The sequence below is a fragment of the Colius striatus genome, chromosome 3 (genome assembly GCF_028858725.1).
Source record: "Colius striatus isolate bColStr4 chromosome 3, bColStr4.1.hap1, whole genome shotgun sequence".
NCBI classification, from domain to species: Eukaryota; Metazoa; Chordata; class Aves; order Coliiformes; family Coliidae; genus Colius; species Colius striatus.
The window spans coordinates 44405277-44430553 of NC_084761.1; the positions used below are offsets into that span (position 1 = coordinate 44405277).

At 40.6% G+C, this 25277-nt stretch overlaps 1 protein-coding gene across 1 annotated transcript in view; it reads left to right on the forward strand.

Moving 5' to 3' along the window:
• Positions 1 to 1500: 1500 nt before the first annotated feature.
• Positions 1501 to 25277, forward strand: part of PPA2 (inorganic pyrophosphatase 2) — a 38511-nt gene continuing 14734 nt past the window's right edge. Inside the window, exons 1-7 of the mRNA XM_061991894.1 lie at positions 1501 to 1687; positions 3505 to 3569; positions 5123 to 5167; positions 14439 to 14492; positions 16840 to 16959; positions 20088 to 20174; positions 22072 to 22198. Coding sequence (XP_061847878.1) covers positions 1531 to 1687; positions 3505 to 3569; positions 5123 to 5167; positions 14439 to 14492; positions 16840 to 16959; positions 20088 to 20174; positions 22072 to 22198 — 655 coding nt within the window. The 5' untranslated portion in view covers positions 1501 to 1530. The remainder of the gene's footprint in view (positions 1688 to 3504; positions 3570 to 5122; positions 5168 to 14438; positions 14493 to 16839; positions 16960 to 20087; positions 20175 to 22071; positions 22199 to 25277) is intronic.

The following is a 25277-nucleotide window of genomic DNA, read 5'->3' on the forward strand; positions in this document are numbered from 1 at the left end:
CCCCCCCACCCCCGCAAAGCCTTCATTGTCATGGAATATCTACACATCAAAACACAGCTCCCTCAAAGGAGCTAATAACACATTTCAGAGGAGTACATAGAGGAACAGTAGTTCAGGTCATTATGAAAATCTTCCACTCGGGTGTAAAATAATGCTGGGTCTTCACTGCACATGCTGAACAGACATTCCCGTTGCTTCTGAAGCCCAATCTGCCAAACAATAGATAGGACAAATAGCAAGATGATGTTACATACTGTTAAAATCTGATGGAAGAGATTGACTTAGCCTTTCTTAAAACATTCCCAATAACATTTAAAATATTGTATAAAATAATCAGGGTAACATAGAGTTATCCTGCAGAAATCTTTCAGGGTAGTTCAAAGAGTTAAGATTCAAAGCTAATATTGACCACTTTTAGAGATGAATACACAAGATGATTGGCTTGGGATTTTAGAGTGATGACAGCAACAAAAGTTGTTCTGCCTCAGTTTCACCATTGATACAATGCAACTAGTGGTACCTGGCCCTCTTCAGGAACATCCATGAATATGAAGCAGTGCTTCAAGAATTACCACCTGTATTGACAGATGAAATTAATTTGAAATCCTCAAGGATCAGTGAAAAGAGAATGCAAAGGAATCTGATCACATGTATGGGTAATAAGCTTCAAAACCAGCTTAATCTGAATACAGATGAGAATCTAAGTATCAGAAGGGTTCAATATAAAACTGCATCTACCACTGGGAAACCATGCAAATTGCCCAGGCCTGGAAGCAGTGTATAGACTGGCTTGGTGATATAAAACTGCACATGGCCAAGAAGAAATAAAAGTTTCCCTCCCTAGGGAAAAGGGGTCTTCAAACATGGGCCTCAGGTAAGGATAACAATTCAGCTACCATCATCCCTTATTTTGCATCCACACTTCTGACAGCACTAGAGGCCTGACAGCACCTCATTGTAGGTACAGCTGGGGTACCACCTGCCTAGGCTCGCCTGCCTCCTGCTGGGGGACATCCACCACCCCAAGTTTTTTTTATTATTTTCAACTCAGTGGAGTACTCCCTTGCTGCTGGGCCCATGTGGGCACCATACAGCCGCCAACCTCTTCTGATGTGCTGACCCTGGTCTCGGCAGAGAGAAGCGGCCACTTCCCAGGTCCTGTGGGGAAACCAGGCTAGCGCCAGGGCCCGGCAGCAACCCCTGTCCCGCTCCACTCAAACCTCCTCCACACAGCCCGTCGCCTTTCCAGCGCAGCCCAGGAGGGCCAACGCTGCCATTTTGGGCCTCTAGGGACTAAGGGTCGCGCCCTTCCTCAGGTGGCAGCTACGGCAGGGTGCGACGCGGCTGCTCGCCGTCCTCGCCAGTGAGGCTGGAGGGCACGGGGAACAGCTCCTGTCTACCGGCTGCGCCCGTCAACACCGCGCCGCGCACTCCCGGCGGTGGCAGGCGGGGAAGGGGGCCGGCGCGGCACTGAGCGGCGCAGGCCCGGCGACCGCAGGAAGGGGAGGGAAGGCGGCCGCCGTCGCCATCATGCGCGCGCCGCCCGTGCTGGTGCGACTGCTGGCGGCGCAGGGGGGTCGGTGGGGGCGGCCGCCGCCGCCGCCGCGCTGCTGCCTCGGCGCCATGGCTTGCTACGGCACGGAGCAGCGCGGGCAGCCCAACTCGCCCGGTTACCGCCTCTACTTTAGTAAGTAGCAGCCCCCGGGCTCGATAAACCCATTCCTCCTCCCCCGCCTCCTGGGGCGCACGGTGGGCACAGGCGGTGATTCCCCGCTCCCCAGGCCCCTCGGGCTGAGATGACTTTCCCTGAGCCTCCCTCCCGCTCCAGGGGCGGTATTTTTTTGTGGAGAGAGGGGGGACTTCCTGTGAAATCCGCTTTGGGAGGGGATGCTGGGCCTGCTCAGTCCTGGGGGCTGACGTGCACGGCGGAGCTGTGTCCTTTCGCAGCCCTGCGAAGGCCCCAGGGGGGCGAAGAGGTGCTGGGGGCGCCGGGGGTGAAGCACTGCTGTGGCGGGGTGTTGTGTCGGCCTGAATACGAAGGCTGAGTCCCCTGGGACTCCGAGGGCAGCCTTCGGCTGTAGTATGACAGCTTAACAGGAGCGTGGCCTGACCCCGGTGACTAGGCCAGCCCTCCTTCCAGTAACGTCACGGTGAGGGGAAGCTGGCATCCACTTCGTGGGGCTCCCTGCAGCTAGTGGTGCAGGGAGGGCACGGGCAGCGCTCCAGGAGGCTTCTCAAAACCCAGAGGGCTGGTAGTGTGCAGTCTCAGTGTTACTAAATCACGTAACAATGTTGTCTGTTTGTACACCACCTCTCTAGCGGTGCTTTGTACATTTTTGGTCCAGTGACTTACATGCAATTAATTCTGACGTCTGCTGGTGTGAGGCGTCTTGTACTCTTGTCAGCAGTACCCTGTAAGAGCTCCCTTCTGCTCAGTTCTCAGGGGCTGCCAGCACAAGACTTCATCTAGAGAAAGTCGCTTTAGTTAGCGGGAATAAGCAGACTACCACTGAACTTTGTTTTATTTGGGAAGCACATCTGAGAGGCTTCCAGGAGTTGCAAAAACGGCTTCCATTGACTCTTCTTTGCTGAGGCAGTCAAAGTACAATCCAAAGATAAATGAGGTCCCTTGTCTGCTTTTCTCTTTATGGTAGAGATGCTAGCAGAGGAGAAGTTCCTTGGGATTTGTGTTAGCACTTTATGCTGTTGTTGATATTTCTGTTTTGATGTAGTATGTTGAAAAATTTACATAGCAATGTGAGGTTAGAGACTGGACTTGATGATCTTAAAGATCTTTTCCAACCGTAGTGATTCTGTGAAAATTTTCTGAGTAGTTTGAAAAGCTTAAGCATCCACTTGAGTGATTCAGCCCCTCCCCTGTGCGCCCTCTTCTTATAGTGGAAGCAAGACTGTCATTCAGATTGGGTCCCCATTAAGTTAGTCTTGATTTCTACTGGTTTCAAGGTCTCGCGTTTCACATCTAGGGCCTGAGTACTTGCCCCATCCCTTACTTATTCTTTAAGTCAGACTTTGGCCTACTGTTTTGGGGAATTTTCTCTCTGTGGTAATGAAGACTCGCTTTATTAGAAGTACAATGAAGCCACAACGGCAGCATTGCTAGAAATACAGATGAATTCACTGATCAGTCATGGAAATGAGGTTCTCTAGGTATTTTTTTTTCCTCTGTTACTGGTTGTGTATTACTGGTGAGGAGGAGAAAAGAGAAGAAGAGATCTCATCTTTACATAGCTTATGTTGCCAGGTAGTCACATGTACTATTGAATACTAAAGCAATAATGCTAATTCTATTGAATCATTTTCAAACAATCAAATTCTTTGTCCTGCATGTAGGTTACGTTTTAGTCCTTGGAATTAAGCTTCAGAAAAAGTTTGATGTCTAATTGTGGCATATGTTAAATTTCTGTAATGCATAATAGTTAGCAATACCAATATCTTATGGCAAATCTTTAGATTTATAAGGCTAATTATTTGTTCTGTTTTCAGAGAATGCAGATGGTAAATATATTTCCCCATTTCATGACATTCCACTGTTTGCTGGATCTAAAGAGGTATGTGTTTGAAACACAATTAATTGCGAAGTGATAACAGGTTTTTTTATGTTCTTTAGGTAAAAATGCAGTTTTTGAAAGCTTTTGTTTGTTTATTTTAGCAGCTAACAGACAAATGTATAGCACCAGAAAAGAACACTTAAATCCATGCTGATTCCTTATGTGGTACAGACACAATAACTCCACCAAATTTTCTCTACTGAGTTCAGTAACTTGCAGTGAACCATAACAATTACTGTGCAGACAGGTCCATGTGTGTCCAATTGATCGAGGGCAGAGGGAACCCTCACTGTATCTTATGTTAATCCTCTATATTTATGTTCATTTTCTACTGTGACTCTTAAAATTGTCATTTTTCTATATCTGCAATTGAAAGTGTATATTTCCTTGCAGTAGGAGGTGTACAGCACATGCTTGTGTAACTTACAGTCTATTTCTCTTCATTCCCAAAAGGAGCATTATAATTGGAAGCCAACAATAATGCCCAAGAGAGAAGTGGTAGTCACACCTTGGGAGAATTACAAGGCATGAGGTGCAGCTGAGCACTTTCACGTCTTGTTAGCCACACTCCCTGGAGTTTCATTATAGCAATAATGAAACGCGTGTTTTATGTGTCATTGGTGGGAACTGACAGTCTTTGGTTTAGACTTGGGTTGGCTTGTTATGATATGCTTGTTAACACAGTTTGGGAGGATTTTAACCGTTTTCTTGTTTTGTTGCTGGGTCTCTATGGATGATTTGAATGGTGAGAAAGGTCAGCGGTTGTAACATGTTCAAATTGAGACTTCTGAACTAATAAACCAATCTTTTGAATTACTTAAACCAAGTGATTAAAAATAAATAATAAAGAGGTAAGTCTCATTTAGAGATGAGATGCTCCGTTCAGTGGATGCTCCTGCTGGAAAAGCACTGGACATTTTCATCATACTTTCCCTGGGGGCCTTACCGTCCCTGCATCTAGAGTTTATGGTTTGGAAGTATGGATTATAGTCTGTGATTTTTCTGTAGATTGAATAATACAGTGATGTCTGATCTATGTGGAGAAGCTTTCATTTTGGTATGTGAGCAAGGAAAGAGCATTCTCAGGCAGGGTCCTGAGGGGACAGCAAGAAAGGGAGTAATTATGAAGGTCGCTGTAGATTTTGCCATCTTTGCAAGAGGAGGACATAAGGAGTTGTATTTTGACATCCATCCTTATTTTCTATAGTGATTTTGTTTGTTTTCTTTTTTTATGTTTATTTTTCGTTTTTTAACTGAAAGAAGGATAACTTTGTGTTTTTAATCAGTTGAGGACAGGCCTAAATTACTGCCTAAGTTTTTTAGTAGCTGGGAGAAAATGAATGTGTCCTATCACATTTTTATCTTCCTCTGTTAATGTCTGGAAGGATATAATTTCACAGTGAAGGAGAACTGGGTAGTTTTTAAAGTTATAGTTTAGGCCTTTATGCTCACAAAGGGATGTTTCAATTGCATTGAAAACTACTGTTGCCGTGAATACAGCATTGCTGTCTAATATTCTTTTATACTTTTTTTACTTCACTCTTTCCCTATAGGATAAAGAGATTCCTGCGAAGAAGTCAAAGACTGCTGGAACTGAGGTACTGCTAAACTGCAAAGCTTTTTTTTTTTTTTCTTTTGAACTATTCCTTCTATTTCCTTTCCAACATCACTTTTCTGTAAAGTGAACTTAGTCTTATTGAGTATAGTTGACATATCTTCAAATGCAAGTCTTTTAGGAGGAGAAGACTTAAAGGGATTTGATGTTTGCCTGTTTGAATGGGCCAGGAGTGTCAGCATTCTTTCATTAACCAAGATGTTCTCAAAGGCAAACGCTTTTATACCACTCTTTAGAAGGTTTATTACAACTGTTGCAGTGTAAATATCTTTTTTGCTATTGCATTCAGAAACATTTGCAATAAAACCTCCATTAATAAAACGTTCATTATGCTCTGACCATGAATAATCTTTGGTGTATATATATATACACATCCTAAGTATTACTGGGCAGAAACTAGACAGTGTCTGCTTTTTAGAACTGAGGACGCGTTGTTTTCTACACTCATCTCTGAAGCCCAAAGAGAGAAGAATCACATCTGCTAATCGCTTAGCGATTAACACTGAAGTTAAGCCTAACAGAAGCCTCAAAAAACATGGAAGGTCTTCTCAGACTTTTTCTCTGAAACAAGATTTGTTTATGCAATTGTCTTTTCCAAAATATTGCATTTTTTTTCAGTGTTTTCCCTACCATGGGAGTACCTAAAACTTAGTGGAAGAAAGTGAAATAAAAAAAAAAGAAACAAAAAATACTTTAAGCCCATGATGTATGATGTGTATGTCCCAGTTGTTTTCTCATCATATCTGTTTGACCAGTCATATGGAAAAACTAACTACTCATCTCATGTGAAAGGACTATGCTAACTGTCTGGGTTCTCATAGTTTTGCAATTGGTGTGTGGTACACTGGTTCTTTGAGTGTACAACAGTCCCCACACAGTCCTGTACTGTGTATTTCCTCTCCCTTTGCTCTGTGATTCATTCAAGCTACAGTGCCCAATTTCCTGCTGCTTGGTGCTATTGAGTAGAGTCCTGCTTGAAAGATGAATTATTGAGAAGAAAGGCACATACTTTTTCTCAAAACCGTCTTGCAACATGAATTCTTAATTCCTGTTTTTGCTAGAAGTAAAATAGTCTGTTTTTTACCTGCTTATGAATATTATGACAATACCTGGCAGTTGTGAAGATGCAAGGTTTGTTTTATGCAACGTCTAAACCAATTCAAAACTGCATTTGTCTGTGTAGTGGAAAACACAGCAACTTGTTGAAACGTATGTTTCTAGTACCCTTTTTCTGATCTCTGGATCAGCCAGTGGATTGGGGTCAAAATGCTAGTGAAGTTGAGCAGCTCTTGCTTTCTGGGCCAGTGTAGACTCCAGAGCTGCTTCATATAACTCTTGCTCTGAGAGTGCTTTGGACTGTAGTTTAATAGAGCTACAGAAAATGAGCAAAGAAAAGTGAATGTTCCAGTCTTTGTGGGATTCTGTTGTGAGTAAGGAAACAAACATGCAGGCTATAGGCTTCCCAAGCATGCTTGGTCTTTACTTAGCTGGTGAAATGTAAGAATGGGAATAATTTAGAAAATCCCTTTTTCCTCATCATCTTTGGAAGTTGGGGAGAAGAGAGAAAATAGAGGGATCTTTATGCTTAGGAAGCAGTTTCTTCTTACACTGAGCTCTTGAGCAGCTATGCTCACCTTAGCCTGGTGAGAGATGCACAGCTGTGTGCTTATGTGTGGGGAAAGTGTAGCTTAATCAGAATAAAGAGGAAGTGAGGAATTTAATGCCATGTACTGATTCGGAAAACCTTTGAAGCATTATACTCCTGTATAGAGATGCAAAGGCTATTATTGATGCCTGTTGTTCAATTCATCCTTGAACTGAATTTGATCAGAATTTAAAGATGAAAATTCCTCTTGCCATGGAAACACAGTGGCATCTTTAAAACTTGTGCTTTTAAGGTAGCAGTTATTTGTTACTTTGTCATACTCTTAAGAGTATGTGTTAAATTGTTAACCTGGTGTTCATCAGATGGTAGGTTAGATAAGGAAAATGAAGATAATTCTGCACGAGTCTCTTCAGTTTGTCTAATCTACTTTAAATTGTTCTTGGCATTCCTGATGCCAGAGAAGAAGGTCTCAAAATAGAGGAATTTCAGGTTTTAACAGTCATGGGATAGAAGAATGCACATTGTCTCTTAGCTGTTTTGCAGTCTCAGCCTGTAGTTTTAAGGGAAATGCTATGGTGTTTCTATTTGGATCGTTGTCAGTAGTGCAACCATTTCTTGCAACATTTTAGACTTTCCCAAAGCTCAATTAAACTGAGCTTTGCAGGCACTGTTGACAACTGATCTTTTTGCTTTCACAAATGTTTTTTTGCAATTTGAAGACTAGAGAGAAGTTATTTTGAGGGCAAAACTATGCTAGGGGGAAAAAAAAGTCTCAAAATTATTACCAGCCTGCAGTCTGAACCTCTGCTTTGTCTTAAGCATTACAAGCACTCAGAATCCACTCCTGCCTAAGTAAGTCTCTGTGAAAAGTATCAAAAGATTCCCATCTCTGTTGGAAGAGTTGCATATTCCCACTGTGGTTATAGAAAAAACTATCAGAGGCAGATCTGTGAATGTGGCCTTCCATGTCTGTCAGGAAGAAGATTTGAAGGGGTCATCATTTTCTTTTTAAGGAAAATGTGACATGCTGCTTTTCTGCTATAGTGAAGGAGGATTCTAATCTCCTTGTCCTTGTATGTCTTCAGTAAAGTATTCGTATATCATCTCATTCAGGGGACCCTGGTATTCTTGAATACAGAGTTTTATTGACAATGTTTACCTTAGTAAAGAATCTGTTCAAGCATGTAAAGATTATAGTCCTCTAACTTGCAGACACCCACAAAAGCATTTGGAGGAAAAAAACCCACAAACAAAAACCAAAACAGCTTTTTGTTTTGTTACCTCCTGAGGGTTTCATAGTGCTGGAATACCCTTGTGGACTTAATTGAATTGCTTGTCAGGCAAATACTTCTGATAATTAACAGATGAGGTACAAGGGGTCATCAGTGTGGTCATGCGGTCTGAGTAGATGATCTGGTAGAGGGCCTCATGCTTGGAACTGTGTCAGAACTGTTATTCAAAACAGTGTAAAAACTGGTGTCAGAGTTGTCTAACTGGTGTCTAAGGTTGGTATGTTTCCCAAGACAAGCAAAGCTGTCATCGTTTCCCATACAATACAGGTGGAAACTTTGTACTGACTTTGTATTCTGTCTTAACTACAGCCTCTGTAATCTTCTGTGGTCATGTTAGACCTTTTTTTTGTTGTATGTAATCGGGACTGTTAAGTGTGTCAGTTACATGTGTTCAGGGATTTGTGTGTTCCAAACTTTAGATTATCAGGGAAACTTTCATCCTGATTTTTGAACTTGCCCTGCTTTTTTTCTGTGTGTGTGTCCAGTAGCTGTGAGCCTGCTTTTAAGTTCTTACAGATTAACAAATATTGAGAATATGTAATCTTCACTCATCAGTCCAGTTAAAATCTACTGGAGGGAAGTTGGTTTATTGAGAAAGTTACATCAGTGATTTGAGCAAATTTAACTGCAAATAAATCATAGAATCACAGAATCTTAAGGATTGGAAGGGACCTCAAAATACTATCTAGTCCAACCCCCCTGCCAGAGCAGGGCCACCAAGAGTTGGTCACACAGGAACTCATCCAGGCGGGTTTTGAACGTCCCTAGAGAAGGAGACTCAGCAACCCATCTGGGCAGCCTATTCCAGTGCATCACCCTCACAGTGAAAAAATTCTTCCTTGTATTTCTTTGGGACCTCTTATGTTCCAGCTTATACCCACTGCCCATCACAGGCGTTATACCATTATACCCATTGGACATCTCTGGGAAGAGCCTGGCTCCATCCTGACACCCACCCTTTACATATTTATAAACATTAATGAGGTCACCCCTCAGTCTCCTCCAAGGTAAAGAGCCCCAGCTCCCTCAGCCTTTCATCATAAGGGAGATGCTCCACTCTCTTTATCATCTTTGTGGCCCTGTGCTGAACTCTCTCCAGCAGCTCCCTATCTTTGAACGGAGGGGCTCAGAACTGGACACAATATTCCGGATGTGGTCTCACAAGGGCAGAGTAGAGAGGGAGGAGAACCTCTCTCAACCTACTCATCACACCTCTTCTAATACACCCCAGGATGCCATTGGCCTTCCTGGCCACGAGGGCACGTTGCTGACTCATGCTCATCCTGCTGTCCACCAGCACTGCCAGGTCCCTTTCCCCTACACTGCTCTCTAACAGTTCATTCCCCAACCTGTACTGGTACATGGGTTTCTTTTTTTCCCAGATGCAACACTCTACACTTGCCCTTGTTGAATTTTATTAGATTTTTCCCTGCCCAACCCTCCAGCCTGTCCAGGTCTCGTAATGGCTCCTTAAACTTGAGAAAGTCGACGTTTCATTTATGTCACAATTGTACACTGAATTTTGCAGGTGAATGTGTCCGGTAACGAGTATCTCAGAGGATATGCCTGACACCACTTCTGGGATACCTGTGGGTAAAAACTTAGGTATTCATAATTCTTGTCTCACTATAACAGGAGGGAAGTACATTATGAAGAGACTGCAGGTGCTTTGCATTTATACTGGGCATTGCATTCCTTTTTTGCTATGTGGTGTGTTAATTTGTATTGGAAAAGTTCCATAGACTTTGCATTTAGATACAGTATATTTGATCTCCAGATGTTACTGGCATCTGGTTTGTTATTTTCATTGGCAAATACCTTGTAGCATTAAATTGAGTGTGCTTAGAACATGGGTACTCATTTTATAAGCAATGCCCTCTCCATTTATTTCTGGGTGTATTTCATGGCAATCTTTATTTTCTTTCTCCTTTTTTTTTTTTTTTTTCTCTTTTCAACATCATAATTTGTTCCCTCAGCTCCTGGACTGCAGCTTATCTTTTTTGTTCTCATTAGTCCTCAGGTGCATGATGCCATGTTCAGTTGATGGCTGATGAGAATCCCTGCAATATTTTAAATGTGCAGACAGAAGAGAAAACAAATGGCAATGATGGCTGTGTTTTCTTCTCTGTCTTGTGAGCTCAGAGCTTCTCAGTAAGGAGGGGTCAGCAGCCCCCAAATGCTGCCTGTAATGCTTTCATAGTTTTTCTTAGGCACTCTACTATAAATGTGACTAAAGCAATTGTAAGCTTTAGCATATGTCTTCTTGCTGACATGGAAGGGTGATAGTGACCGACAATTGGGCCTTAAAAAGTGATAATGTTTGTCATTTTATGAAATTACACTGAGTTTCTGTTCCTCTCATGATCTCTTGTTTTGTCACTTCCCTTGCTCTGCAAAGGTTGCTCCACTTCTGCTTCAAATGAGCTGAACCTTCAGAGTTGAGCATTAAGTGTTGCAACACTTGGGCAAAATAGTACCTATTCAAAACTCTCCCCTCAAGTGCACAAACTGAGGAACTTGAGAAGACTGGGAAACAAAATAGTTGAATGAGAAAGGGATAGCTGAATTGTTTCTCAGAAGAATGTATCTGAGCAGGGAGTCCAGAAGGGCAAGTTGTAAAAATAGTGTCAGGAATGTACTTTTTCTTCCTGTGATACTCAGGTTTACAGTAACAAACCCCGATCAAAATGAGAGCAGTTGTTTTTTTGCCATCAGTCAGTGCAGAGAATGTTGACTCAGTTTACCTGGGTACCACAGCTTCTATTTTCCTTGCTTTTTCCAAACACTTACTATGTGAAAATGTCAAAGTATATTTCTACATCTTTTCATCTTTCTGTGGTTTTCTTATTTCAAAAAAACCCACCAGTTCCTGTTTTTTCTGCGAAAGAGACATTTTTGCTTTGTCTCAGCAAAAAATGGTACTGTGATACGTAAAAAATGCTGTTCAACTGAAATGAGATGCAGTAAGTTGCCAAACATTGATAAACATGCCAATAAAGCCAATGCTTATTTACTTTTGATGTGAGTTCCCATGTATTGTACTTAGCATGTAGTTCTTAGGAAATGAAGATATCATTTAGACATACTCATTGTTCCCTCTGAGGTCATTTTCTGCTGATTTTCATATTCAGTTTTAGTACTTAGGAAATGCACTTTTGACTTCTCTGTGTTGAGCAAGTGTTTTTTTAAATTTTTCCCCGTCACCTTTTGGAAGTGTAACAGAGAATAAGTACAAATGTCTTTCCTGTGTTCACATTAACCCAAACTCAAACAAGCTATGTAATACCCTGGATTGAAAGTCCCAGTGGGCTTTGTCAGGTTACGTCCCCTAGTAGATGGATTCTGTCCTTTTTTCAGATTCTAGGAAACTGTTTCTTTTGTTTCTTGGCGTTTTTTGTTTTTGTTTTTCTTGCATCCTCTAGGAGACTGTCCTGAAAAAAACATCAGCCAACGGAGCTGGCATGAGGCTTGCCTGTAGGATCTACTCATTTAACCTCTTTTACAGTTTGCTGCATGAGCCAGAGTCCTTTCTGCATTAGGTGCTTGCAGAGTTGGATTAAATCTTGACCACAGCAAGCAACAATTTCATAGGCAGACCAGTTGACTGCTGTCATATTAAGACAGCTAAATGGTAGACTTTCCAAAGCAGTAGTTTTTCTTTCCTGAGAATTTTTTAATTTCTTCTTTTGCTGGAAAATGAGTCAAATGAGCTATTGAAACAGTCTCACCATTCCTTGAAGAGGGTAGAAGTACTCGGGGGTTTGGTGAGGAGGTATTACTTGTTTTGCTGATTTAAAATAAAGATAAAAGTATAAATTATCAGATGCACTCACCATCCAAAGCTACCAACTGAATGGCACACACAGATGGTAATCTGTGAAGACAGGTGGTCTCTGACACTTGCATTTCTGTTTGCAGCTGGGGCAGGAACGGTTTTGCAGTAAGAGATCGGAGAGAGAACATTCAAGAGGTCAGAAGGAATAGGTGCTTGGACTGGGAGAATAAGAGTTGAAAAATTCATGGGTGATATTTAGGCAAGGAGGGCAGCAAGACAAGAAAGAAGAAGAAAAAAAATCCTACAAAAACAGAGGAATATACTACTTCTCTCTTTCTCTCTGTCAGACTATCTTATTATGTGTTTTCCTTTCCACACCAGTGAATCTTGTCTCATCACTGTGAGAATGTGATTGCCCTATAAATAAGACTTTTTATTTTTAAATGTAAGCACTGCATGAAGTTATTAATCTCTTGTAAATGCTTGTGGCAGCTTAGCATTAGAGAGAGTACTTTCAGGGATTTTTTTGCATACAAATTAATGTGTCAGGCTGTCACATTTAAGACTCTTGACAATTCACATTTGACTGATACCACAAATTCTGAAGGCTTGGTCTTAGAGCTGAGTTAAATCCAAGTGATTATGTGGATGGGTTGGTTTTGATTTTTTTTTTTCCCTTTTTGAGAACAGCATTGTATTAATTTCAGTCTATTTCTCATCCAGCCCTGAGAGTTGTTTTAGTGAAGACCTGGAATAACTTTTGACCAATTAAAGCTCAAAACCAAGCTGTACTGGCTGCTGAAACAATTGTATTTGACATGGTCAGAAAAATGTACAATGGCATCTAAGCAACAAAAATACAGGGTTGTGGTGAAGGGGAAGACATTGTGTATAATTCCAGGAGCAGTTCATAAGTTTTCTGCCTGTAGCTACTCATCAGAACAATTCTTTGACCTGCTTGGCAGTTTTCTTAAGAGTTTCTTGTCAGCACTGGCTTTCATGCTGTGCATTTCTTTTTTTCCAAGTGTTTCCCAGATGGATGTGCAGACTTTATTCGGCTCTCTTCCAACCCTTCCCTTACCTGCCGCTGCATGTACGTTGCTTTATTCTGTCTGCTTCCTTAGTGTTGGCATCTTTGAGTTTTGTTTCTGATTACTTCTCTGCTTCAACTGTTCTGAGATACTTTACTTTATGAAACTGATCTGAAGCACTTTTTTGTTTGTTTGTTTTGTCTGTTTATGAGCTGATTGGGAAAAGTGATTCCATCTGATATGCCACTGATTGCAATATGGGCACAGTACCTACAGATAGCAAATTTAATTTAAATTTACTGAGAAATTTGCTGTCAGGATTGTGCATAGCTTGAGGTCTCGTGAGAGAAATATTGAGTGACAGCTGGGGTTTTGCCTTTCTTTCTTGCTTTCCCCATTCCAGGTTTGTTTGGGAGGAGAAGATCACAGAACTACTGGTATTACTTTAATCAGTGTGGCACTGACTCTGGTAATAATATTTCTTTGTTGCAGCTGCAGAGTCTGCTAAAGCCTTTATTTCAGTGTAATGAGTCAGTGCAGGTCTTCAGCTGGTTCAGCTTTATAATTTTTTTCTTATAAATTACTGCAAAAACATATTTTGTCCTTCCTGAACTGTTGTTTTTTGTTTTACTTTGTTTTTAATACCAATGTATATTTTCCTTGGCTATGGAGAGCTGTCTTAGGCAATGTGATATCTTGACATTATTTTAGTAATCTAGGAGAAAATAGGTTGTAGACATTGTTGAGTGCTTTGGCCTAGTTACACATTTTGATTAGTACCCTACTCCTTGGTAATGCTCAGCTGACACTTTCAGAAGGAGAAACCTTATGGCAGGTACACAGTTTTTCTCTTTGGAAAATTTCAACACTCTTGATGTGAAAAGCATAGATTACTTATTTTTCTTTTAAAAACATGAAAGTTTACATGTTCTAGGTTTATTCCTCCCACACTCCCCTTCTTAAAACAACTTTCAGTTTGTTTCTGTTAGGAAGAAGGCGAATGCAAAGATGAGATGTCTGTGTCCCTGTCTTTCCTCTGCTGTCACTTTTGGATTCATGTTGCCTCATTTAACCAAACCTGACTGAGAATCAGAAATACGAGTGGTTGTGGCATTTGCATGGGCTTTTAAAAAAATTACTGAGGCAATAGAGAGCCTGAAAAAATACATCTTCAGGGCAAAAAACAGTACAATGTCCTCTTCGGTGCTTGAGGGAAGCTAGCTCTGTCTTATAGAAATGTCCAGTGCTCTTTGACTAGTAGACTGAACGATTCATGAACCTTCTCAGTGTTTTGTGAAGAGCGATATTGATACAGGAATGAAAAAACCATCATGTGCATTTCCACTTTGTGTAGTTGTTTATATTCTCAAATGGATGGGGTGGGGAAAGGATAAGCCAAGGAGGTTGACTGTCGTTTTGTGGAACTAAATGTAAAACTAACTGGAACAGAGAGATGTGATCTATATTGCTGTTAATACAGAGGAGAGAATTTGTCTTGTTGTAAATACTAGTTGCCAAGTGGATTTAATTTTCATTGTTTTTTGTTTTAGGTCCTGTTTAATATGGTTGTAGAGGTGCCTCGGTGGACAAATGCAAAAATGGAGGTAATTAAGAAAAATGCCCTAGTTACATAGATGTTGTGAAAGTTACGACCATGCAGTGGCTTGCAATACTCAGAGTTTAATCAGAGTGTGGATTATTCCTAACACATACAATTTTACCTCTTAAAAAATAATTTTAAGTTGTTTATGTGGACATTTTCCTTGTGAAAGTGCTGGCTTGCAGGCCATTGTCCAGTAATCAGTCTTACTGTTGCTTGCTCGTAGAGCAAGAGTGTAGAGCAGTCCACTCAGAGGATTTAATTCCTCTAGTTTCTTCTTTGTAGTGTGCTGGGCCAAATCCTGACAAATGGAGTTGTGAATGAGAAAAGTATTTCCCTGTGACCAAAAAAGATAATACTTGGGGACCTCAGTAATTGAAAGTGTGTGCTCCTGCAGAGATATTTTAAAACCAGAGCGTAGTGGGTTGTTTCTTTGCAGTTACAATATAGAAGCTAAGTAATGCTTCATCTGTAGTGTTCATGAAACAACACATCTTGTCAGAGTATGTCTTATCTTTCTGAACATTTGTATTAATTTTAGGAATGCTTCCTGAATACTTCGAAGGAAGTTTGTGATTCAACTGTTAACTATTTTGATTATTAAAAATAACACCAAAGAGCTCACCCAGCCTCTTATTTCTGAATTTTGTTTTTTCCTTGATGCTGAAAAATCATTTGAACTGTGTTTACCACCACAGTTATTATTCTGCAAGCAGAGTTTATTCACCTTGTATTTTAAGATGATGATTTATTGAGGGAACTGAGTTCTCTCCTGCAGTTTACCTTTGACAGCACTATTTGAATTCTGTGTTAAGCTCAGATTGCTGTTGAGGGTAGAAGTTTACTGTCCTGTTAGGTTCCAAAATCGATGAGTTTAGACTTTTGGGGCTTGACAGAGGAGATCCAAGTTCTCTAATCAGTAACTGTTAATATTTTTGAAATTTCCTGCACTATTTATCAAGGCCCTTTTTTTGCCTTGTCATTGTGTCTCGGCACAATGTGTCTTCAGTCAAGACTGTGGTAAGGTGCTATTACCAGGTCTTTTCTGCATCTCCGTGCTGAGATGCGCTCGTGTGGAATGGAGGCTGTAGGAAATTAAACCTTGCCTTCAGATTAACGTTTCTTGCTGTTACCCCCAGATCTCCTGCTCACCAATTTGTTCTTCCCTTGATTTTACCAAAGGTGCTTTTCATGGGACTTTTGTCTGTTGTTAGTTACTCCTCTTTTTCCGGGTTTACATCAAGAAAAAGCATTGCTGATCTGCACTTCTGTCAAAGTCCCAAATGGCCTATTTGAAGTCTTCACTGTTAAGCTATGACCAGAAGCAGGTAGAATCACGTGTGAAAACAGAAATGTGTAAACATTTATCCCAGCTGTGGGGAAAGTTTACTTGTGGAATAAGTGCATTATATTGACAGTTTGGTGTGGTTCAAAAACATGGAATTCCTTTGGTATGATTTTTCTGGTGGTGCTTTAGGTAAATGACAGGGATGTTGTAAAATGAGTATGGACTAAGGGCTGCGTGCATGTGCACACAAACTATGTACCATTTGAACCTGTAACAAATGTAATACCGTTCAGATGAATGTTTGTAAGCAAGAGCCAAGCTATCATGGATTGGATTGTGGTGTGGAGTATCAAAAGGATGGTTACAGTGAATGAGCTGATGTCTGGTAGGTAATGCATGTGGCAGTGGGTTTGTATTTGAGGAGGATGATGCAATAATAAACTGTTTGACTTTAATTAGTTCAGTCCTTCTGGAAGTGCTTCTTTGTGAATAAAAACACCTTCTGCTAATGCTACCTTAACTAGTTCCAAATCTACATTGAGTTGGTATTTGGTGACTATGCAGAATTTGTGCATACTAAAAAGTATTTGTATGCTGAGAGATGATGAAGAGAAGGGATGTATACAATCGGAGAGCAATGAACAAAAGGTGAGAAGAAGATGAAACATTTCCCCTGTTGCTATCAAAGCTCTTATTGTCAGAAAAAATTGTGACACCATTTGCATTTCTTTTGAACTTGTATTTGCTAGAACCTCTAACTTAAATTCCTTTCAACATTTATGTTTGACCAGGACAGTCACCTTATAAATTTATTACTTTATCTTCTAGATTCATTTTTTCTTGCATACTTCACAGTGTTATTTAAAACCTTAATAAGCTACTTTTGGAACATGACCCTTGAGATTTAGAGTGAGGCGGTCATACTTTTAATACTTCTCAAACCCCAAGCACGTACTCCCAGATGGATCTTTCTAACTGCTTTGGTACAGAATGAATTGCTTTCCATTTTAGCATTCTCTTTCTCTTTCTCTCAGCCTTTCTCTCTTTTTCATGATCTGCTTAGATTGCCACTGAGGAGCCGTTGAATCCCATTAAACAAGATATAAAGAAAGGCAAGCTTCGATATGTGGCAAATATCTTTCCTCACAAGGGTTATATATGGAATTACGGTGCCCTCCCGCAGGTAACATTTTTGTTATAATGGCAAAAGTTTTCTGTCTTCTGTGTAAATTGCCTTGTAAATCCTGGGTACTGCGTGAATACAAATCAGCTACAAAAGGGATGCTTCTCTTGGATACGTTTGTAAATGAGGGGTTTTTTTATATTGAGTTTTATTGTGTCTATAAATTTTGGGTGTGGGTGTAAATATGTCCTGTGTTTCAGGAAGGAGTTAAATGATCAAGAAATCTTGAACCTTTAATCTGCGTCTCTACTGTAGTGACAGAATTGAACTATCATGATCTGCCATTCAAGAACACTTTGTCAAGTAGCCCTTTTCTGCTTAAACCAGGCTTTTTTAAAAAAACTAATTTAGAATTTTAATGTACTGCAGCATAAATTTTAATTGGGATTTCTTAATATCTGTAACAAAGAGGAACACAAGGGGTGTTCTTTTTTTAGATCAAAACTCATCTGCCTTAGTTAACTTTTCTCTGAACTGTGAGACTTTACTGATGATGACATGTTCCAAACTTTGAGCCCTGAAAAAGCCCAACTGATAATTGAAATTTTGGGCATAACAAGAAGTTCTAAACCTTTTTCATTCCTCTGAATAACACATTGGACTTAAATTAGTACTGAGGAAAATGATGGAGCTAGAAAAGAGTAATTTTATTTTCTTTCATTGCTTATGCAGTTAAGTGTAAAATTTGCTGATGTGTTTGAATCTTGGAGAGGAGATACCAGGTAGGTGCTGGAGTATAGCAATGAAGTTCTTATCCTGTCAGCAATCTCAGTAGTCCCAAGTTTCCAAATAGGTACAGTTCAGTGCAGGGGTTCTTCTTCATCATGCGAGATGGGAGCAACCAGACACCAATATGATGTGCATTGACTCCAAATTTATTGCCACATAATCATCACTTATATAGTTTTCCAAATGCGGTATACGTGCTACAATTCATGACAATTAGTTAATACTAAGGATCACTCACTATGCATAAAGCTTCAAAGTTTCGTTTTTGTAACAACTTAGACACCAACCTCATTGTGCTTAAACACCAACCTTATTGTACTTAAAATATCACCCCATCTATTTGGCCTTCAGCTAGTTTTCTCTCACACTAGACTACGGTTATGCTTACCTTACATTTTGCTTAGCTATATACTATTGTTAGTTACATATGTTACAATTTGTTAGTCAGGTACGTGCAATCACACAATGCTTAATTGAATGTTCTATTGTGTCTTCTTCTTTTGACCTTGCCTCCCTTACAGTCTGTAGTTTTGGTTTCCTCCCTGCTCAAGCTTGCTGTCACATAGGCATTCATCTCTCCTCTCCTCTCCTCTCCTCTCCTCTCCTCTCCTCTCCTCTCCTCTCCTCTCCTCTCCTCTCCTCTCCTCTCCTCTCCTCTCCTCTCCTCTCCTCTCCTCTCCTCTCCTCTCCTCTCCTCTCCTCTCCTCTCCTCTCCTCTCCTCTCCTCTCCTCCCAAAGGCAATTCAGAGATGAACTACTGACTTTATCCCTCTTTGTCTAACTCCATATCATTCATTATAGCCCAGGCCCCAACAATTGGGAACCACCGATTCTGATTTTAGTGTTTTGAAATTTGTACGTGCTTCAGTACAAAGCCAAAATGAAACATTTTAATATTTTCCTGCACAAAGTGTATTATGTTGGACTGATGATACTTTCCCAGGAGAAATGTTCAGCTCTCCTTCTTACCTTGTGAGTCAGAGAGAGCTGGAGGTAATTACCATCTTTATTTTCTGTAATAACTTCAAAATACCAGCTGGATCATTACACCTCCAATTGTTGAAGTCTAGATGCTAGCTCAGGTTGCTACTAGCAGCTGTAACAAACAAAATCCATTTCTGTGTAGCCATTATCACAAGAGGACTTTTCATCAGAATCAGCAGTTACCAGAAGTTCAACCCTAATATATGGCTTAAAGATGCATGTTGGGGCTCTTGTTGTATACTGTGGAACAGAGAAGAAAAAAATGACAGTAAGACTCTCATCATTGTCATACTGGCCAGAGAAAAATACCATTCCTAGTGAGCTTTCCTTCTAATGTACAAGTGGAAAGGTGCAGATGTGCAGGAGAATAGTACTGGTATAATGCAGTCTTAAATAAAAAGCACTTCGGCGGAATATTAGAAAATTAAGTTTTAAATTAAAATTCTCTCTTGACTCCACTTGAGGAAGTTTTGGCTAATGGTTCTGCTACCTAAACACCTGAGCAATCGCTTTCACTGTTTTTTCACTTTTAGTATCAGCCAAGTTCTCAAGAACAAGTTTGAGGTAGAGGTTTGACCATGGACAACAGGAGCTAATAGTATAGCTCCTTGGAAAAAAAAATGATTTCTAGCACACTTAATTGGACTTAAAATTCTAACTAGGAAGACTCTTCAACTTTAGAATGAGTTACTCGTTACTAGCCCGTAAGAAACAAAACAAGTACTTGTCTAGTAACTAAGTTACTATAACTTGGCTATGATTCCTTGTTTGTACAGAGGTTAGAACAGGGATTTGAACTTGCTTCCTGGAGAAGCTTCGTTGGCCTTAAGCTGTTGGCTGTTACTGGGAATGTACGTGTCAAAATACTCAGAAATATTTCATAACTACATCTAAGAACTTGGAAAAGCTGATTGGTTACTGACAAATCTATACCTAGGAGCTTGGTTAGCTCAAAGCCTAGCTGTTTTCTAAAGCAACTTATGTTAGCACCATGGTATTTAAAGAGTACAATAAGAAGGTAATTGTAGGATGCCCTAGACAATCCCACAACCAGTGGTAACCGGGGAAATATATATTCAGGGTCTTCTAGTGCCTTAATCACTGCAATTTGATGAAATTTATCTCTTGAGTCACAGACACAGTTAATATTTTTGTTGTCCTCAGTAATTCTCATGTTTCCTGTCCTGACTAGAAGGTTGAGTTATTCAGTGTCAGTGCATTGGCTAATTATTTCTTGGTTTTTGATTTTTTTTCTTTTCCCATTGAGCAAACCTATTCTTGGAAAGCTGTTGTCTTTATAGTTTTTATTAATCTTAGCACTTCCTTTATAGTTTTTATTAATCTTAGCACTTCAGTGGTTAGATGAATTGTAATTGCAAATCAACTGGTAACTGATAATTCTCTTTGTTTTACAGACCTGGGAAGATCCAAACCATACAGATAAAATTACAGGATGCAGTGGGGATAACGATCCTATTGATGTTTGTGAAATAGGTTCAAAGGTTTGTCTTTATCAGGATTAATTTGATTTATCAAGGTTAATTTAATAATTTGGTAACAACTTTTGGAGTAGAAGGGCAGATGGAAAACAAGAAAAGATGGTAATAGTCTCAGGGGATGGCAAAAGTATGAATAGAGGATCTGAGGCGGAAGGTAAGGAAATGGTGTATGTTTTAAAATGAGAAAGAAAGCAGGATTTGATGAAGTTTGTATACTGGATAAAAGGGAAGAGAACACCACCCTGAAGTTCTGCAGTTTAACATTGAGTTTTGTTTGAAGGAGGAGAGGGAATTAAAGTCTTTTGAGAGGCAGCAAAAACAGAGCAATCCTTGGTAGCATCAAATATGATGTTATGAAATGAATGAGTTTGGAAGAGGACTCTCTTTGGGATGCTTTAAATAGAGGGAAATTTAGTTGATGACAACAGCACAGGTGACGTTTTTTGAGGAAAGGGAGCTGAAGATTGATTTCAAGGGAAAATGCAAAAATTAGTTGTGCTGATATTTCTGGGGAAGTTGTGTGTGTTTGTATGTGTATATTAGAATATAGAGGAAGGAACATCAAGAGAAAGATTAAGTTGAGTCAAGAGGCAGGAAGGTGTTAAAAATGAGTATAAGATACTTTTGACTTGCAGTTTGGGGTGAAGATCGAGAAGGTGTGAGGGAGTAGAAGACAAAGTAAAATTTTCTAGCTTGTTTACTTAAATGCTGACTGGAGAACTGAGGGTTGAAGAATAGCAATGGTGGAGTAATGCTGTATAGATGTGTACTGGGTTTACAGATCAATCTTGCAATTCTGTTAGCTGCTGGTCAAAAATGTAGTAAAGCTATTGTTCTGGTTTAGCAAGGAGCAGCTTTTGGCTTAGTAACAGGGGGAGCGGGTTGCAGTGAAGACCTGGTAAAGAGTTTGCGGACTCTCCCCCGGCTCCTGGGTTCAGACCCACCTCCGGCCCTGCTGGGCCAATCTGGCGCCTCTGCCATCACTATTTAGGGGATGGGAATTGGAATGCAAGTCAGGAGGTGTAAGAGTGATACAAGATGGAGGCGGCCAAGCGGACCCTTCAGCCAGATAAGGAGGAAGGAAGGAGAAGCAATAGACCAGAGACTCCTCTGCAAGCCGTGGCGAGAATGCAAGCTGTGCCCCTGCAACCTATGGAGGTCCATGGCAGGACCGAGAGTTACCAGCAGCTTCATGTGAGCGAGCCTGGACGGGCGAGGGACTGTGTGGGGAGACGGCCATGGCCCAGGCCGTGCTGGAGAGCCTGTGTGCCGCAGAGCAGCCCCACACGAGAGGCAGAGAGGAGCTGCAGCCTTTGGAATAAGTGCGCGTCGGAGCAGCCCGTGCAGGGCTGCCATGCGTGTGAGCTACCCCACGGACTTGCAGGGAGGACTGGTGTGGAGTTCACCCGTCCTGAGGAGGGACAAACGGCAGAAGCTATCGGGAACAGACTGACTGAAACCCCTCACTGCCTGCCCCCCAAACCGTTCAGGGGGGGACAGGGTAAAAACCCCGGGATCAGGGCTCTGAGCCCGGGAAGAGGGGAGGTGTGGCAAGAAGGTGTTCTTAAAAAGGCTGGTTGGACTCTTCATTGATGTATTACTCTGGGTTGTTTCGTTTTGGTTATGTTTTGGGTTTCTGGGGGTATGTTTTAGTTGATGTTGCATTAAATTGGTTTTTTTTCTGTTTTCTTCCCCAAACTGAGTGGCCTGGTCTGTTTTGTCCTGAACCTTGAGCGGCAATTAAGCTCTCCCTGCCCTTGAGCAATCCTCAGCCTCTTCAGTACTAATCGTGGTCTTTGTTCCCTGATGGGCCTAAACCATGACAGCTATCTTGTCTGTAAAGAGAAAGAAATTCCATGCAGCATTTTCCGAATCTGTGTGAGATTATGTTCTGTTTCAGGTACGTTCTTCTGGTGAGATTGTTCAGGTGAAGGTCTTGGGTGTTTTAGCTCTTGTTGATGAAGGAGAGACAGATTGGAAGATAATTGCCATCAGTGTGGATGACCCAGAAGCTCAGAAAATCCATGGCAAGTATTTTTATCTTTATTGATGCAAGTTTCATCAGCAGCTTGCACAGTAGAATGGTGACTTGAGTTTGGTGACTTGAGTTTAGGCCACCCAGGACAAGAAGAGACAGACTGAAAAGAGGCCAGACTTTTCTTTTTTGTTGTTGTTTAAGTCAGATACTTCCTTCAAGGAGGGCATGTGTGCTTTCACACTAAGCTTTTGAAAATATTCACATAGATCTTCAAGAGGACTTGTCATGTAGAAAGTCTTTTGACTCCTGAAACACAACAGCTTTAGAAAGTGACCTCTGAAAATTACAGGCTTATCTCCCGTGTAATAGTGCGTATTTACCCACTCAGAATATGTATCACACCACTATTTTCCTTGTTGAAAGAGTCTGTTCCTTTTATATCTGCAGGCATCTGTATTGCATTCCAAAAAGGACTGTATGTTTCCACTGTTTCATCACTTAGAACTGGATTACTTCCAGGATTTGTTGCCTAGTAGGTCTCACCTTTTAGCTTGAAAATTTGGGGGGGTGATATCCTTTCCAATCTTGTTCTCATTGTGACCATGCTTCTGGTATCCAAATGGGATTCTGTCACTAAAGTGTGGCTATGTGGACAGCATGTGAGGTGTAATTCTGCTTACAGACTGTTCAATAAGAAGATCATACAAATGTGTTAAAACTGTATGAAGTTAAGTTTTTACAACACGGGTAAAGTGCATCTTTTCTCTGGATAAATGGAGGTTCACTTTCTGAAATGCAACGTTACTGGGAATCATGAGAATTAAATCAGGAGGTTTGTCTAAAAGATAGTGATTGTTGTGGGACCAAAACCCATATATACTGTCAGGTATGTGTGATCAGAGCCTGCTGCTTGTGGTTAGGGAGCACCAGGGCACAGAGTAGCCTTTCTGAAGGAATAGGACTATTCAGTAGCTTGTTAAGGAACTATATTTCTTAGCCATTGAGAATTTTTCCTGGTTTCTGAGTGTAAAGTAAATATATCACTGGACTGGCCCTTCATTCTCAGTTTTCTTGCAGGTTGCTTTGACATGGAAAATACTTGGCTTGTGGGGAAAGAAGGGGAGAAGAGGAAGTGAGGAAAAGGAATTTCTTGGGTTGATGCTGATTAAAATCATTGGGCAGATGAATAACTACATAGTGTTTATGACTCTACTTTAACAGTTAGAGATTAAGAAGTTCAGCTTAAGGAAATAGTAAGTAATAGTTTGCTGTTAATGTTAGTATCAATTTAAACCTCTCTATAATATGCAGTGAAATGCAATGTAAGTTTCAGTAGTTAAAAGACAAGTAATTAGTACTTTATTTCTCTACCCTGTTCTTTTAAAATTTTATGTATTTTCCTTAATTTCTGAGAGAGTTTAATCAGAAAAGTGGATGAGAGAATTTGAAAGGAGCCCTCTTAACTAGGGACAAAACTGGGACAGTTTATATTACTGGGTCATGCAGCTCTGTTTGAAAGTCGTCTGTTTTATTTTTTGTTTTATCAGGTAATGACTGATTTCTGTCAGCTGTGGTACAGCTTTAGTTGTTTTGGGAAGGGAGTAAGAGTTTTAATCTTGTTTTTTTTTTTTTTAAAAAAAAAAAAGCAAAGTTAAAAATGAGCAAACCATTGCCTGCAGTCGATTCTTGTGTGCATCCTTTCTTACCACAGAACAGGTGCAAAACTTCAGGAATGGAAATGTACTTCTGAGCTTCAGAGAAGTGCAGAAATATTATCCAGTTTAGTATGATTTCTCTTTGGGATTGGAGTTGAAGTCCAAGATTTACAAAAAGAAAGAAATAGGAACAAAAAAAGGCCCCCATCTGCTTTCACAAAACATGACTAGCTTGTAGTGTTTGACAGCAACCCTTCTTCAGTCTGAAAACAAACAAATCTGTTGGAGTAGGCAATACAATATGTCCTGTTATACTTGTTTTTCCCCTTTTCCAAAGATGTTAATTATTTCAACATAGCAGCTACAGATAAAACTGGTATCTCCCTCAATAATTGATGTGCTGCTGTGTTACAGTGGTGGCCTCCTAGGGAAAGATGAGGCTAAGTGTTGCCTTCTAGGTCTGTCCAGTCATTTTTGTATCATTTGCTAAACATTTGGAATTGGACTGAGAATCATCACATTTGCTTTCAACTCAGTATGTGCACAGCCCCCAGTGAACATTTGGAAAAGATAATTCCTAGACACCAGAGTGGTGATTACTTGCAAACCCCATCCTGAGCACGTGCAGTGTTTTAAGTCCTCTTGCTGCTTTAAGCACACCCCAGGTACTCTGTATATTCTCCTTCTGGGATTGTGATCATTCTCATAAGTGCAATTGATTTTTCTTTGCAGAACTTGAAACTAAGCAGTCCCAACTTCTGAGTAGTTCTCATTGTTTATTCATAGCACTCTACTGTACTGTGTCCTGCAGGCATTTATTGATAAATACTGGTTTAAATTGGAAACCCTGCCTAGAGCTCTCGCTCTCACACAGAGCAATGAGAAACTGTGGTTTGTAGTGACAATACCCAGGAATGGTAAGCAATGCTTAGCACCTATTGAAGTGGGAATGGTGTCATCAGTGGGAATAGAAGGGGCATAGTGTCTTTTTGGAATGACCATGGAAGGTAATCTGAAGTTAAAGCACTTAATACTGGTGGGCATGGGGGACAGTCTCACTCCAAATATAAGCTGTATGTCAGACGCAGGTATCTACTTGAGAAAGTTTCTTTTAGGCTAAAACGGAACATATTCAGATTTATCTATTTCAATAAGATGCAGTTTTGTAGCTATCTGAAAATTACTGTGTTATCTTTCCGCTCAGGTGGTTGCTAGGTGTGTCGCCATTAGTGGACTAGCAAAGCAACTTTGGACCTAGCAAGTCTGGGAAAGGGCCTAAAAGCTCCCTGCACACTGAAACACTAAATCGTGTGGTGTAGTAAGCCTGGATGCTTTTGTTGTTGTTGCTTTTGATTGTTTGGATTTTTGTAAAAGCCTAGCCAGGAGAAGCAGTAAATTGCTGGAGTGGAAAGGCTCCTTGTCTCGTTATCTCAGAATTTGGATTGAATTTAATATGTTGGAATTCACATACAT